The sequence below is a fragment of the Coregonus clupeaformis genome, chromosome 26 (assembly GCF_020615455.1).
Source record: "Coregonus clupeaformis isolate EN_2021a chromosome 26, ASM2061545v1, whole genome shotgun sequence".
Lineage (NCBI taxonomy): Eukaryota > Metazoa > Chordata > Actinopteri > Salmoniformes > Salmonidae > Coregonus > Coregonus clupeaformis.
In genome coordinates, this window is record NC_059217.1 from 13624132 (window position 1) to 13641872 (window position 17741).

Genomic DNA, 17741 nt, shown 5'->3' on the forward strand with positions numbered 1-17741 from the left:
GTCTCCCTGTAGCGCTGTCTTAGGCGTCTCACAGTACGGACATTGCAATTTATTGCCCTGGCCACATATGCAGTCCTCATGCCTCCTTGCAGCATGCCTAAGGCACGTTCACGCGGTTGAGCAGGGACCCTTGGCATCTTTCTTTTGGTGTTTTTCAGAGTCAGTAGAAAGGCCTCTTTAGTGTCCTAAGTTGTCATAAATGTGACCTTAATTGCCTACCATCTGTAAGCTGTTAGTCTCTGAACGACCGTTCCACAGGTGCATGTTCATTAATTGTTTATGGTTAATTGAACAAGCATGGGAAACAGTGTTTAAACCCTTTACAATGAAGATATGTTGAGTTATTTGTCCTGAAAAAGGGACGTTTCTTTTTTTGCTGAGTTTATATATATATATATATATATATATATATATATATATATATATATATATATATATATATATATATATATACACACACACATTAGAATACAAAAACACAGTCATGGTAAGCACAAATAAATCATCACAAATCACCACAAAAAACATTTACATTCATCCACAAATGTATCCCCAATCAATCCTTTAAATTGCCTGAACGGCACCAGAACATCAAGATGAAATTTATTTAGAATTTTGTTCCAGCAATACGGTGCATTAAAATTAAAAGCAGATTTACCTAGCTCGGTGGAGACCCTAGGAACCTCAAGAGTTAATCCTGTGAACGGGTTAGGCAACTCAGGTGTCTATACTTGAACAGCAAAGTTAGATAAGACAGAAGTTTATGAAGTAGGGCCTTCTAAACAAAAAGGGAGTAATGTAGAGATCTACGGGTCTTTAGCGAAGTCCAGCCAACGTTTTCATACAGGATACAGGGATGAGTATCAAAACTGTCACCTGTAACAAAACGAAGGGCACTATGGTAGATGGCATCCAAAGGTTTAAGAGTAGAAGCAGCTGCACTTTGATAAATAATATCGCCATAATCAAGAACAGATGAAAAGGTTACACTTAAAAATCTGCTTCCTACTGCTTCGAGAAAGGCACGATCTGTTTATGTAACTTTAAATCTTAGCTTCTTAACCAGCTCATCTATATGTTTTTAAACGTCAAATCCATATAAATCCAAATGTAGTTTTGACACAGCCAGATCAACAGTTGGGGCAATAGCATAAATAATAGTATAATCCGTATATAAATAAAGTTAACCATTTTTAACAGATTGACCAATGGTGTTTATTTAAATAGTGAAGAGAACAGGTCCCAAAATCGACCCCTGTGGTACACCTTTATATACTTCAAGAAATTCTGACTTCACGATGGCCTGAGTTCTGACACAAAAATAGCATGATCAACAGTATCAAAAGCTTTTGAAAGTGTCACGTCTCCTCCCGTTGCTCCCATCCGGCGCTCTGATTCGCCGGTCTACTGAGCCACCGGTCTGAGCGCACCACCTCGGCAACACCGGACTGGAAACCCAACGCACCCTAATCACCTCCAGCGCACCTGCACCTCATCATCTCATCACCACCCCTATTTAGCCCTGGACTGTTCAGTAGTGTTGTGTGTGATTGTTAAGCGTCGTGTCGTTTACACTCTCTTTGTTATTCTCTTTCTCATTATTAAGTAAACATTGACCTTGTTAATTCCTGCGTCTGCGTCCTGCCTCTTCGTATATCAGTACTCATCACAGACAGGTCCACAAACAAATCAGCACATATCATTTTAGTGTCTAAAGCATTGACAAGATCATTAACAACTAAAATGGTTGTAATAGTGCTATGCCTAGGCCTAAACCCTGATTGATTCAAATTATATTTCTTAGATAAAAAAGAGCAGTTGTACATTACCAAGGATTCGAGAATCTTAGCTAGACAAGGAAGCCTTGAAATGGGGCGATAATTATTAAGATCACTACTAACCCAATCCTTATGGAGTGGCAGTACAAGAGCTGATTTCCATATTTTGGAATATTTCCTGATAACAATGTTAAATAAAAAATGTGGGTTATTGAGCCAACAATGATGGGTGCTGCACACTTAAGCAGACCAGGATCCAATTTGTCGGCACCTGTGGATTTCTGTCTATTGCTAGCAAAGCATCCAGGACTTCATTGTCTGTAAATAGCCTAAAAGAAAGGCTTTGACTATCATTTCTCTGATCATTCAGCAAGTTTCCCCTTTCAGTATCCAGCCCAATATCATTGTGAATAGGCTTAGAAGTTCTTTGAAACAGATAGCCCGCTGAAATAAAATGGTGATTAAATGCATCAATGATGGAATGTTTGTCTGAATTAATTTGTTGTGGCAGAGAGGAGGAAGTAGAACCCTTCAGGGATTCAAATTTTGCCGGACTCCCATTACAATCTGTACTGAACAAAAATATAAACACAACATGTAAGGTTTTGGTCCCATGTTTCATGAGCTGAAATAAAAGATCCCAGAAATGTTCCATATGCACGAAAAGCATATTTCTCAAAAATATTGTGCACAAATTTGTTTACATCCCTGTTAGTGAGCATTTCTCCTTTGCCAAGGTAATCCATCCACCTGACAGGTGTGGCATATCAAGAAGTTGATTAAACAGCGTGATCATTACACCGGTGCACCTTGTGCAGGGGACAATAAAAGGACACTCTAAAATGTGTAGTTTTGTCACACAACACAATGCCACAAATGTCTCAAGTTTTGAAGGAGCGTGCAATTGGCATGCTGACTGCAGGATTGTCCACCAGAGCTGTTGCCAGATAATTAAATGTTCATTTCTCTACCATAAGCCGCCTCCAATGTCATTTTAGAGAATTTGGCAGTGCGTCCAACCGGCCTCACAACTGCATACCACATGTAACCACGCCAGCCCAGGACCTCCACATCCGGTAATAAAGCCCTTTTGTGGGGAAAAACTCATTCTGATTGACTGGGCTTGGCTCCCCAGTCATGTGAAATCCATAGATTTGGGCCTAATGAATTTATTCCAATTGTCCGATTTCCTTATATGAACTGTAACTCAGTAAAATCGTTGAAATTGTTGCATGTTGCCTTTATATTTTTGTTCAGTTTAAAAGAGCAGTTACATAATAAGCAGATTTAGCCTTTCTGATTTGTTTTACACAAGGATTCCTCACTTGCTTAAAAGCTTGCCAGTCCGGTGTCCCTGGCCTTCACCCAAGCATCATCTCTTTTATGAATTACTTCTGATAAATCCAGAGTGTACCAGGAGTCTACCTTTAACCCTTCATTTTGTGAAGGGAGCATGAATATCCCAAATACTATTGAAGATATCTGCAAAGAGGCTGAAACCTAAATCAGGTTCAGGGATAGCTGAAATACAATCAAGGTCACTAAAATAAAGATCATGTAAAATAAGCCTGTTCAATTAAGTTTTTTAAAGTCCCTCTTTGTAATGACATGAGGCTTAGATTTTTGTATTCTCATATCTCTAGCACAAAAAAACTGGGCAATGGTCACTAACTGGGCGAGGACACCTGTAGACACATATTTCTCTGGTGGATGCTAGTGGATGTTGATTTCTTGTCACGTTCAAGACCAAGGCCTAACAACTGATTGGTATAGACAGCTCATCCTGTCCATTAGATAACTTGAAACTCAGAAAGTCAAAAGTCATACCAGACATAAAGGTTGCACCTTTCAGCCCCTCCACCCTCCCAGACTACTGGGCATGTCTGCTCCTTTCAGCCCCTCCACCCTCCCAGACTACTGGGCATGTCTGCTCCTTTCAGCCCCTCCACCCTCCCAGACTACTGGGCATGTCTGCTCCTTTCAGCCCCTCCACCCTCCCAGACTACTGGGCATGTCTGCTCCTTTCAGCCCCTCCACCCTCCCAGACTACTGGGCATGTCTTCTCCTTTTAGCCCCTCCACCCTCCCAGACTACTGGGCATGTCTGCTCCTTTCAGCTCCTCCACCCTCCCAGACTACTGGGCATGTCTGCACCTTTCAGCCCCTCCACCCTCCCAGACTGCTGGGCATGTCTGCTCCTTTCAGCCCCTCCACCCTCCCAGAATACTGGGCATGTCTGCTCCTTTCAGCCCCTCCACCCTCCCAGAATACTGGGCATGTCTGCTCCTTTCAGCCCCTCCACCCTCCCAGACTACTGCCCATGTCTGCTCTGTGTGCCCCTCTGTGCCTCTAGGAGGGTAGTGGTAGCCCCAAATGATTATTTTCAAAGCGTATCCCTCCTCTAGTGTAGTTATGATAGACTTTTATCCCTGGACATGAAGGGTGGTTTCTGGATTGTCGGAGGAGAGATACTGACAGAGAAACAAAATAATAGAGGATAATTGAGGTCTATTAGCTAAACCTAGTGTTTACAGTCAAATGGTGTGTTACACACACGCACGCACACTGGATGGATGCCTTCAACTACTCTGACTTTTACGTTCCCTCTCTCAATTCAGTCTTTCTACCTCTCGCAATAAGGTATGCATAGAGCATACCATACTATACGTTGTCTGAAATTGACATGAAAGTCAATGTAATTAAAGACATACTCCGGAACTTTGGCGACTAGTAAGTATTTTTTAAACCTCCCACTTTAGGCTGGATGTGTCCATGTGTAGTTCGTACATGCATAATCTATGAGCAGAATTACTGTCTTACCTCGATTAGCCACGAAATCCATAGTTTGAAAGTGACTGTTTACTGGAAGCTTTGCAGCGCCATTTTCCCTACATTTTCCCCCACTTGGGCCAGCCCCCTAGCAATTAGAGTTCCAGCCAATGAGGTTCAGCCCCTCGGCATTTGAGTGACTGCTAGCAAGATGCACACACAGCAGAGCAAGAGAGAGCAATGACAGGGTGTACATCCACTGTATCTGCACATATGTAACATGGTATGCAATTCTCGGGGACCACTTTTGGCTCGTGAGCACTACTTTCAGAACTATTGGCGAAAAAGTATACAAAAGTACCAGAGAATCTCTTTGATAACAAACCAAGCACTCACTGTCTCTCCTTTCTTCTTTCTCTGTCCCCTTATTGTCCCTCGCTTACTACCCCTCTCCATTCCTCCTTCCCCTGTCCCTCCATCAGAAGCATCATGAGTGTGTGACCAGTTCGGAGTTCCTGATGTCTCTGAGGTCAGGGAAGCAGGGGGACTGCCCCCCTCCCCAGCGAGCCACAGGATTCACTGCCGCCTGCGTGGAGAGCTGCTCCAATGACAAACACTGCTCCGCCTCCACGAAGTGCTGCTCCAATGGCTGCGGACACACCTGCCAGGCTCCAGCCAATCTCTATAAAGGTGCGTCTTACTATAGGTCTGTGTTAAGACAAAAATACATGCATCTGACTGAACCATGTGCTGTGTGTCAGTAGCAGTAACTAGCCTTTGTTCTTCATCACCTCTATGACAAGTAAAAGCAAAAAGGTGTATACCTACCTGTGCTTTTACTCAGTGTTCTCCTCACCTGTCCCAGGTGTACCTCTGAAGCCCAGGAAGGACATGTCGTTCCTGGAGGACCAGCCGGGTCAGCTGGAGGTCAGATGGATGTCAAGGTTCAACGTGACCATTGAGCCGGTCCTCTACATCCTGCAACGCAGGTGGAACCACGGGATACACCCCAACGAGGATGATGCTTCGCCCTGGCACACCGTCTTCATGGTAACCAGCCCGACCTCCCACTACGACCTTTAATTAGCTTTTTAACTCAAAGTGCATGAAGTGAGGCCCAAACTGGATCCTCCAAAGATATTCAGACACTTGTGGAACTGTATATGTCTCTTTATTACTGAAAACCAACTAATTTTAGCACTAAAGCCTTCATCAAGGTACTAGTCAACAACATAGTCCACTCCAAGCTCATCACCAAGCTCAGGACCCTTAAACTGAACACCTCCCTCTACAACTGGATCCTGGACTTCCTGACAGCGATGAGGTAGCCTATAGGGACAAAGTCATAGACCTGGCAGTGTGGTGCCAGGACAACAACATCTCCCTCAATGTCAGCAAGACAAAAGAGCTGATCGTGGACTACAGGAAACGGAGGGGAGAGCACACCCCCATCCACATTGATGGGGCTATGGTAGAGCGGGTCGAGAGCTTCAAGTTCCTCCGTGTCCACATCACTAAAGAATTAACATGATCCACACACACCCACACAGTTGTGAAGAGGGAACGTCAGCGCTTCTTCCCCCTCATTAGGCTGAAAAGATTTGGCATGGTCCCTCAGATTCTCAAAAAGTTATACAGCTGCCAAATTGAGAGCATCTTGATCGGCTGCATCTCCGCTTGGTACGGCAACTACAAGGAACCCGACCACAAGGCGCTACAGAGTGTGGTCAGTACAGCTTAGTACATCACTGGGGCAGAGTTCCCTGCCATCCAGAACCTCTAAAGCAGGCGGTGTCAGAGGAAGGCCCCCAAAAAAATCTGACTCAAACCACCCAAGCCCTTGACTGTTCTCTCTGCTACCGCACGGCAAGCGGTACCAGTGCACCAAATCTGGAACCAACAGGACCCTAAACAGCTTCTACCCCCAAGACATAAGACTGATAAACAAGACTGCTAAATAGCTAATCAAATGTCTACCTGCATTGACCCTTTTTTGCACTAACTCTCTTGCACTGACTCTATGCACACACACTGGACCTTCCTAGTCAAGGTGCAATGATTGGGCTAGTGAGGAAAGGTTCTGTGAGGGACTACTGGACCACTGACCCCATGGTGCAGACCCCTTTTCTCTCAACCCTTTTCTCCCAGGACCGCTTCCTTGTCTTGCTGAGAGCGCTCCACTTTGTGAACAACGGTACTGCCAACCTCGCTGACCCCCTTCACAAAATTAGGAATGTCCTGGGCAGCTTTGACCAGGGCATTTAGAAGAGTGTTTGTGCCTCACAAGGACTTGTTCATTGGTGAGTCTCTCATGGTTTGGAAAAGGAGGCTTGCATTCCGCCAATTCATCCCATCAAAGCGCCACAGATTTGGAGTCAAGTTTTTACTTTTATGTGACTGTCTGACAGGATATGTACAGGACTTGATCATCTACACCAGTGCCACCACAGATACAGTATGGCATTTTGAGGGTCTTGGCATATCTGGATCAGTGGTGATCACCATGCTGCAGCCTTACCTCGGAAAGGGGCACAATGTATTTGTGGACAACTGGTACAGTAGCCCTACCCTTTTCCAGTACGGTTTGAGGGAGAACACAGGAGCCTGTGGCACAGTAAGATCCCACAGGAAGGGGTGCCAATATTCAAAAAGAAAATGAGCAATGGGGAGGAGGAATTCCAAACCAACAGGGCAGTGAATTGGCACGACAAACACGATGCCCATGTTCTGTCCACTTTGCACACATCCAAAATGTCGGACACAGGAAAACTGAACTATGTCACCGAAGAGAGGAAAATGAAGCCAGACTGTGTCTTGTAGTACAACAAGAAGATGGGAGCAGTTGACAAAGTGGACAGCAGGACAGTTTTGTTGAGTGTGCCAAATAGTCCCTCAAATGGTACAAGAAGCAATTTCTCCACCTAATAGACATAGCTCTCCTCAACGGCCACATTGTCCACCGGCAGGTCACAAGACAGGTGATCTCGTACCAGCAGTACAGGATAAACCTGATGTGGCGGCTCCTTGAGGACCACCGCACTCCTCATTGTCCATCCACTGGGGGCCGACCTGCATCTGACAATCCTCTACGCCTCATTAGACGCCACTTCAGACCACCCTGCAAGGGAAAAGCACAACGAGGTATTGCAAGGTTTGTCTATCATCAACCAGCGACCAAAACAAAGGAAGATGACCAAGTACATGTGCGAGCCTTCTAACACAGCCTTGTGTGCAGTCCCTTGCTGTGGCGAGTACCATACCCTCATGCACTACTGAGTGGAAAATAGGCCTATAGTGGCTGACAGGAATAGCTTATTGACCTATGACCTGTCTATTGACCTATGACCAATGACTGATAAGAGTAGAATCTGAGGGGGATAGTTGTTGCTTTATGCTGATGTTTTTTTACATGTAATATTGTAAAATGTATTGAAATATATGACTTGAGGTGTTTGATGCATGGTGGGTGAGGGGGGATTGGGGAAATATGTTTTAAAAAAGATAGAATTCTAAGATGTGTTTGTTTACCTGAAATGAAATACTTTGTTTGACTCCTGGGCTCCATTCCAGAAATAAAACAGAAGAAAAGTATGTAATCAACATTTGTTATTCCTTGATTTGTAATCAATTTCAATCAAACTTTTCAAAATCATATTTTCCCTAGCCAACAACCTTTAGCCAAACCTGTTTCATAAGCTGGCTGCTACTGCAGATATATTTTTCCTAGGAATATTTAGTTAGTAATACTTGAAGTTTATACAAATGTAACCACGTTTTGGAAGGAGAGCAATAACTGGTCCACGTAACATTCAGCCCTAGATGACGCCAAAGCATAAACCTAGATAATCCTGTCTAGCTCCATAGTTTATGATAACCCATTATCTCTACAACCTCGCCTCACTCATGCCACGGTCTCTGCATACAATATAGCTGATTACATGCACACACCATTCAATCTGATCACCCGCAAAACTACCTCACTTTGTTGCTTACATTTTTGACCAAATACAATGCTATTTTTCAGAGAACAAGTTAACTACTGACTTTCAGCATGAATATAGACAAGGGCACTCAACTTGTACTGCGCTGACTCAGATGACAGATGATTGGTAAAAAAAAAAAAGGATAATAAGATGATAGTTGGAGCTGTATTGTTAGATTTCAGTGCAGCCTTTGATGTTATTGATCATAAATTGTTATTGAAGAAACTCACTTGCTATGGCTTTACATCACATGCCATCACATGGTTGGAGGGTTATTAAGCCAATAGAACCCAGAGACTGTTCTTCAATGGAAGCTTCTCTAACATCAGATTTGTACAGTGTGGTGTCCCTCAGGGCAGTTGTTACTTTCTCAATTTTTACAAATTATTTGCCACTCATGGCAAATAATGTGCTGCGAGCTGCCCAGTGACACAAGACTTCCAGACGAGCTAAACCACTTCTATGCTCGCTTCGAGGCAAGCAACACTGAAGCATGCATGAGAGCACCAGCTGTTCCGGATGACTATGTGATCACGCTCTCCGTAGCCAATGTGAGTAAGACTTTTCAGCAGGTCAACATTCACAAGGCCGCAGGGCCAGACGGATTACCAGGACGTGTACTATGAGCATGTGCTGACCAACTGGCAAATGTCTTCACTGACATTTTCAACATGTTCCTGACCGAGTCTGTAAAACCAACATGTTTCAAGCAGACCACCATAGTCCCTTTGCCCAAGGACACTAAGATAACCTTCCTAAATGACTACCGAAACGTAGCACTGACGTCTGTAGCCATGAAGTGCTTTGAAAGGCTGGTCATGGCTCACATCAACACCATTATCCCAGAAACCCTAGACCCACTCCAATTTGCATACCGCCCCAACAGATCCACAGATGATGCAATCTCTATTGCACTCCACACTGCCCTTTCCCACCTGGACAAGAGGTACACCTACGTGAGAATGATATTAATTGACTACAGCTCAGCATTCAACACCATAGTGCCCTCAAAGATCATCACTAAGCTAAGGATCCTGGGACTAAACACCTCCCTCTGCAACTGGATCCTGGACTTCCTGACGGGCCGCCCCCAGGTGGTAAGTGTACGTAACAACACATCTGCCACGCTGATCCTCAACACAGGGGCCCCTCAGGGGTGCGTGCTCAGTCCCCTCTTGTACTCCCTGTTCACCCATGACTGCATGGCCAGGCACGATTCCAAAACCATCATTAAGTTTGCCGACGACACAACAGTGGTAGGCCTGATCACCGACAACGATGAGACAGCCTATAGGGAGGAGGTCAGAGCCCTGGCCGTGTGGTGCCAGGATAACAACCTCTCCCTCAACGTGACCAAGACAAAGGAGATGATTGTGGACTACAGGAAAAATAGGAGGACTGAGCACGCCCCCATTCTCATCGATGGGACTGTAGTGGAACAGGTTGAGAGCTTCAAGTTCCTTGGTGTCCACATCACCAACAAACTATCATGGTCCAAACATACCAAGACAGTCGTGAAGAGGGCACGACAAAGCCTACTCCCCCTCAGGAGACTGAAAAGATTTGGCATGGGTCCTCAGATCCTCAAAAAAATTATACAGCTGCACCATCGAGAGCATCCTGACTGGTTGCATCACCGCCTGGTATGGCAACTGCTCGGCCTCCGACCACAAGACACTACAGAGGGTAGTGCGTACGGCCCAGTACATCACTGGGGCCAAGCTTCCTGCCATCCAGGACCTCTATACCAGGCGGTGTCAGAGGAAGGCCCTCAAAATTGTCAAAGACTCCAGCCACCCTAGTCATAGACTGTTCTCTCTGCTACCGCACGGCAAGGGGTACCGGAGTCCGAAGTGTAGGTCCAAAAGACTTCTCAACAGCTTCTACCCCCAAGCCATAAGACTCCTGAACAGCTAATCATGGCTACCAGGACTATTTGCACTGCCCCCCCACCCCCACCCCCACCTCATATTTTTATGCTGCTGCTACTCTGATAATTATTTATTTACATGTACATATTACCTCAACTATCTCAACTAGCTGGTGCCCCTGCACATTGACTCTGCACCGGCACCCCCCTGTATATATAGCCTCCCTACTGTTATTTTATTTTACTTCTGCTCTTTTTTTCTCAACATTTTTTTGTTGTTGTTTTATTTTACTTTTTTATAAAAAAATTAATGCATTGTTGGATAAGGGCTGTAAGCAAGCATTTCACTGTAATGTCTACACCTGTTGTATTCGGCGCATGTGGCCAATACAATTTGATTTGATTTGATTTAGTCTTACACAAAGCTAGAATGACTTTGTATGCAGATGATTCCACACTCTACATGTCAGCACCCAAAGCCAGTGAGCTCACTGAAATTCTAATCAGAATGGGTGATTAATAATAAACTGGTCTTAAACACATCGGCTTCGGCTAATGGGGATCCCAATAAAATCAAAAAATCTACATGACTTGATCCACCCTGCTCTGACTCCCCTCCAACCAGGCTAAAACCTATCCAAGCCATAATACTCACCGCATTTGATGATTGCGAAATATCTTCCTCGCTTGGCAACGAGGCAGGTATCTGGCTGTCTGTAGTCTACATGTCCAGTGGTGATAATACAGTTGAAGTCGGAAGTTTACATACACCTTAGCCAAATACATTTAAACTCAGTTTTTCACAATTCCTGACATATAATCCTAGTAAAGATTCCCTGTCTTAGGTCAGTTAGGATCACCACTTTATTTTAAGAATGTGAAATGTCAGAATAATATTAGAGAGAATCATTTATTTATTAATATTCCCAGTGGGTCAGAAGTTTACATACACTCAATTAGTATTTGGTAGCATTGCCTTTAAATTGTTTAACTTGGGTCAAACGTTTCGGGTAGCCTTCCACAAGCTTCCCACAATAAGTTGGGTGCATTTTGGCCCATTCCTCCTGACAGAGCTGGTGTAACTGAGTCAGGTTTGTAGGCCTCCTTGCTCGAACACGCTTTTTCAGTTATGCCCACACATTTTCTATAGGATTGAGGTCAGGGCTTTGTGATGGGCACTCCAATACCGTGACTTTGTTATCCTTAAGCAATTTTGCCACAACTTTGGAAGTGTGCTCATTGTCCATTTGGAAGACCCATTTGCGACCAAGCTTTAACTTCCTGACTGATGTCTTGAGATGTTGCTTCAATATATCCACATAATTTTCCTTCCTCATGATGCAATCTATTTTGTGAAGTGCACCAGTCCCTCCTGCAGCAAAGCACCCCCACAGAAATGCTGCCACCCCCGTGCTTCACGGTTGGGATGCGGTTCTTCGGCTTCCAAGCGACCCCCTTTTTCCTCCAAACATAACGATGGTCATTATGGCCAAGCAGTTCTATTTTTGTTTCATCAGACCAGAGGACATTTCTCCAAAAAGTACGATCTTTGTCCCCATGTGCAGTTGCAAACCGTATTCTGGCTTTTTTATGGAGGTTTTGGAGCAGTGGCTTCTTCCTTGCTGAGCGGCCTTTCAGGTTGTGTCGATATAGGACTCGTTTTTACTGTGGATATACAGTGGGGGAAGAAAGTATTTAGTCAGCCACCAATTGTGCAAGTTTTCCCACTTAAAAAGATGAGAGATGCCTGTAATTTTCATCATAGGTACACGTCAACTATGACAGACAAAATGAGAAGAAAAAATCCAGAAAATCACATTGTAGGATTTTTTATGAATTTATTTGCAAATTATGGTGGAAAATAAGTATTTGGTCAATAACAAAAGTTTCTCAATACTTTGTTATATACCCTTTGTTGGCAATGACACAGGTCAAACGTTTTCTGTAAGTCTTCACAAGGTTTTCACACACTGTTGCTGGTATTTTGGCCCATTCCTCCATGCAGATCTCCTCTAGAGCAGTGATGTTTTGGGGCTGTCGCTGGGCAACACGGACTTTCAACTCCCTCCAAAGATTTTCTATGGGGTTGAGATCTGGAGACTGGCTAGGCCACTCCAGGACCTTGAAATGCTTCTTGAAGCCACTCCTTCGTTGCCCGGGCAGTGTGTTTGGGATCATTGTCATGCTGAAAGACCCAGCCACGTTTCATCTTCAATGCCCTTGCTGATGGAAGGAGGTTTTCACTCAAAATCTCACGATACATGGCCCCATTCATTCTTTCCTTTACACAGATCAGTCGTCCTGGTCCCTTTGCAGAAAAACAGCCCCAAAGCATGATGTTTCCACCCCCATGCTTCACAGTAGGTACGGTGTTCTTTGGATGCAACTCAGCATTCTTTGTCCTCCAAACACGACGAGTTGAGTTTTTACTAAAAAGTTATTTTTTGGTTTCATCTGACCGTATGACATTCTCCCAATCCTCTTCTGGATCAACCAAATGCACTCTAGCAAACTTCAGACGGGCCTGGACATGTACTGGCTTAAGCAGGGGGACACGTCTGGCACTGCAGGATTTGAGTCCCTGGCGGCGTAGTGTTTTACTGATGGTAGGCTTTGTTACTTTGGTCCCAGCTCTCTGCAGGTCATTCACTAGGTCCCCCCGTGTGGTTCTGGGATTTTTGCTCACCGTTCTTGTGATCATTCTGACCCCACGGGGTGAGATCTGTGTGGAGCCCCAGATCGAGGGAGATTATCAGTGGTCTTGTATGTCTTCCATTTCCTAATAATTGCTCCCACAGTTGATTTCTTCAAACCAAGCTGCTTACCTATTGCAGATTCAGTCTTCCCAGCCTGGTGCAGGTCTACAATTTTGTTTCTGGTGTCCTTTGACAGCTCTTTGGTCTTGGCCATAGTGGAGTTTGGAGTGTGACTGTTTGAGGTTGTGGACAGGTGTATTTTATACTGATAACCAGTTCAAACAGGTGCCATTAATACAGGTAACGAGTGGAGGACAGAGGAGCCTCTTAAAGAAGATGTTACAAGTCTGTGAGAGCCAGAAATCTTGCTTGTTTGTAGGTGACCAAATACTTATTTTCCACCATAATTTGCAAATAAATTCATAAAAACTCCTACAATGTGATTTTCTGGAATTTATTTTCTCATTTTGTCTGTCATAGTTGACGTGTACCTATGATGACAATTACAGGCCTCTCTCATCTTTTTAAGCGGGAGAACTTGCACAATTGGTGGCTGACTAAATACTTTTTTCCCCAATTGTATATATTTTTGTACATGTTTCCTCCAGCATCTTCACAAGGTCCTTTTCTGTTGTTCTTGGATTAATTTGCAAAGTACGTTCATCTCTAGGAGACAGAACGCGTCTCCTTCCTGAGCGGTATGATGGCTGCGTGGTCCCATGGTGTATATACTTGCATACTATTGTTTGTCGGGGGGCTGGGGTTAGTTGGTTATACCTGGAGTACTTCTCCTGTCTTATCCAGTGTCCTGTGTGAATTTAAGTATGCTCTCTCTAATTCTAATTCTCTCTTTCTCTGAGAACCTGAGCCCTAGGACCATACGTCAGACTACCGGGCATGATGACACCTTCTGTCCCCAGTCCGCCTGGCCTTGCTGCTATTCCAGTTTCAACTGTTCTGCCAGCTCGAAACCTACCGTCCCAGACCTGCTGTTTTCAACTCTTTAATGATCGGCTAGTGAAAAGCCAACTGAGAGACCTGAGCCCCAAGGACCATGCGGGACTACCGGCCGTGGTGACTCCTTGCTGTCCCCAGTCCGCCTGGCTTGCTGCTATTCCAGTTTCAACTGTTCTGCCTGCGGTTATGGAACCCCTACTGTCCCAGACCTGCTGTTTTCAACTCTTAATGCGTCTGACTATGAAAAGCCAACTGAGATTTATTCGCTGATTTATTATTAGCATATGCATGAACAATTTTGAACATCTTGGCATGGTTCTGTTATAATCTCCACCGAAAGACAGCCAGAAGAGGACTGGCCACCCCCTCATAGCCTGGTTCCCTCTCTAGGTTTCTTCCTAGGCTTTCGCCTTTCTAGGGAGTTTTCCTAGCCACCGTGCTTCTACACCTGCATTACTAGCTGTTTGGGGTTTTAGGCTGGGTTTCTGTAAACTCGAGATATTAGCTGATGTAAGAAGGATAAAATTGGATTGATTGATTGTACAGATGAACGTGGTACCTTCAGGCATTTGGAAATTGCTCCCAAGGATGAACCAGACTTGTGGAGGTCTACACAATTTTTTCAGAGGTCTTGGCTGATTTCTTTAGATTTTCCCATGATGTCAAGCAAAGAGGCACTGAGTTTGAAGGTAGACCTTGAAATACATCCTAAGGTACACCTCCAATTGACTCAAATGATGTCAATTAGCCGATCAGAAGCTTCTAAAGCCAATACATAATTGTCAGGAATTTTCCAAGCTGTTTAAAGGCACAGTCAACTTAGTGTATGTAAACTTCTGACCCACTGGAATTGTGAGACAGTGAATTATAAGTGAAATAATCTGTCTGTAAACAATTGTTGGAAAAATTACTTTTGTCATGCACAAAGTAGAAGTCCTAACTGACTTGCCAAAACTATAGTTTGTTAACAATACATTTGTGGAGTGGCTGAAAAACAAGTTTTAATGACTCCAACTTAAGTTTATGTAAATTCCGACTTCAACTGTTGCTTCCGCTGTAGCCTATGTTTTCCAGGGGAGAATAAATTAAATGAATTCAAAAAATGAACAAAGAGTATTTACGATGCCAGCGTTTTCTTTAGCCATGGTCGGCATAAGTAATATGCTCATACCCCGCTCTCACTTTGTTCGTCACTATCAAATACACCGGACCTACACCTCAGGTTTCCCGCCCTGTCTCACATGCGCAGCCCCTCAGACAAGCTAATACCAAAGCCTCTTTCAGATAATAACACATGTAATATAGATGATAATAATAATTATATAATGATCAATAATACTATAGATACTTGCTGCGACTACTATAGGAAAAGAGGATAAGAGATTGAGTGGTAAAAATGACTTCATATGAAGCAGACAATGCAGTCTTAACCTTTTTACACGTGCCAATAAACTGGTGTGATCATTCTACAGTGGACCCTGCAGCGTACGCTCAAACCGGTGTGATTAGAATGCTTATTTAGAACGTCCAGATTCGATTGACGCAACAGTCAGCATTTGAGCTAGCCACACTGTTTTTTCACAAAAACATGTTGCACAAACACAGTCCTTACGAAGTTATTTTTGGATGCAATGTTCAGACATTCACAGAAGTAGTGACAGCATACAAAATCATCCAAACCGGAAAATGTAGGCCTGTAGTTCTACTGTATCCTACAGTAGAAACAACAACATGATATACAGAAAATAAGGCAGTTACTTTGATACACACATGTCCAAAGTTATTATTTGTAAGGAAAACAACAATGAAGGCAATGCGAGAGCCAGCCAGAAAATGTGCCAGTTCGTGCAAGACTGCGCAAATGTCTGCATACTTGATCTGCGTTTGAGCAAGGAGGATTGCATTTGAAAGGTTTGAACAGGGCCTTTATGAATCATAGTATCTGAGAAAGGAAATAAGAAAGGATGCATTTGAAATGTTTGAACTTGAACAGGGTCTATAAGGAGTGATAGTATCTGACCTCTGCCCCCTGTAGACGATGGCGGACCGAGTGCTGCTAAAGGACATCCTTCCCCACAGGTGGTACCAGTTTAGGGTGAGCGCCATCAACAGCCAGGGCACCCGCGGGTTCACCACCCCCAGCAAACACTTCTTCTCAAACAGAGGTAAGGGGACGGAGTATCTCTATCACTCATAGTACCTTTCAACAGACTCTTCCTGTCTACAATGTATCTCTTCACTAAGTTTTGTCAAGCCTAACCTCTACCTCCTTCTCATAAAGTATGAATGTTGCATCTCCACTATGACTGATTTCCGTGATTTATTGAAAGTGCTTATCCCAGTGAATTCTGTTACAACGTTCACACATGCACACACAAGCACGCACAAACACTGCAAACACACACAGTACTCAGTCTTTGTGTGATCTGGGCTGCGCTGCCTGTCAGATGTTCTACGTGTTTTGAAGCGTTGAGAGGGATGTTCTGTTCTGTCAGAAATTAACCTTTTCCACAGCTGCAGTAAACAAAGGTTTCAGAGCACAGGAGGAGGTCGGGCAGCTCAGTCTTGTCTTGGCTGTCCTCTATACAGAATATGAGATGTTAGCCCAGGTCAGCAGACAGGAGGAACTTTATTTATTCAGAGATTAATCCCTCTCGTCTCTGATGTTTTGGAGGACAGGGCGTTCCTAATGCCAGACTGCAGGGAGGCGTTTGCCTGTTTGTGTATGTGCGTGTGTGCGTGTGAGTGTGTATGCTTGCGCGTGTATGCCTGCATTGTGTGTGTGTGTGTGTGCCTGTATTTGCTGATTGACATGTTTTACATCCACACCCACTCTCCCTCTGAAGGAGCCCAAAAATGGATGGTTAGCAGACTGAGGTAATAGGAATCCAATGCCAGGAATGGCTCCAGTCAAACTCCTTTATTTGAGTAATTACCCATGTTTGGAGTGAGTTCATGAGGGGAAAAGACAAATACGCTATCTGGGCTGTCCTTGGCTCGTGGGCTTAGTGCTAGTCAGACGTGTCCACCACTCAGCAGCACGCTGTCACACACTCTGAGATAAGTGTAGTAGGGCCGGATAATGTTAGGCTGCAGGCCAATAAGTCCTAACTTAACTGCTGTTGTTGGAGTGTTTCTCCTTTCTTTACCTCACACAGTCAGGAATGGAGGGACCTATATTGTCACTAGTATTGAGTATCCAAACTACAAACACAAAGACACATTATTTTTATAGTAGGCCCCTCTAGTATTGTAAAACAACTGTGTTTTGAGATTTTTTTGATACTCAGAGTTCAACACCTAATAAAGGTACAAAACAAACAGTGGAACAAAAACGGGGGATACAAAAGACTGCCGCTCGCCTCTGAGATTACAACCACAGTCATACCCACACTGTTTCCCCATAGATCCCTACTCCCCTGTCAGTCAGAGAGACAGGTCCTGACTGATGTACACAGGGGGTCTTTCTGAAAACAAACACACACACGAAGACACAGACTCTCTCAGTAGGGACAGAACCCTCCTTATTTCTCCTCTCTGTATTGCGTGTCACCGCATATTCTCCCAGTTCATAAAATGTTGATTAGGCAGGGCCAGAATCAAAGCTACTCCATATCAAAGCTATATGGCCCTAACATTGTACCCCAGACCTGTGGATTAGAATAACATCTCTGTATGTGGGAATTGCA

General features: G+C 44.2%; 1 protein-coding gene across 2 annotated transcripts in view; it reads left to right on the forward strand.

Moving 5' to 3' along the window:
- Nucleotides 1–17741, forward strand: part of LOC121540402 (anosmin-1-like) — a 113227-nt gene that overhangs the window by 80889 nt on the left and 14597 nt on the right. For both annotated transcript variants that reach the window (XM_045207669.1, XM_045207668.1), the window contains exons 4-6: nucleotides 5029–5236; nucleotides 5412–5596; nucleotides 16088–16217. In XM_045207669.1, coding sequence (XP_045063604.1) covers nucleotides 5029–5236; nucleotides 5412–5596; nucleotides 16088–16217 — 523 coding nt within the window. The remainder of the gene's footprint in view (nucleotides 1–5028; nucleotides 5237–5411; nucleotides 5597–16087; nucleotides 16218–17741) is intronic.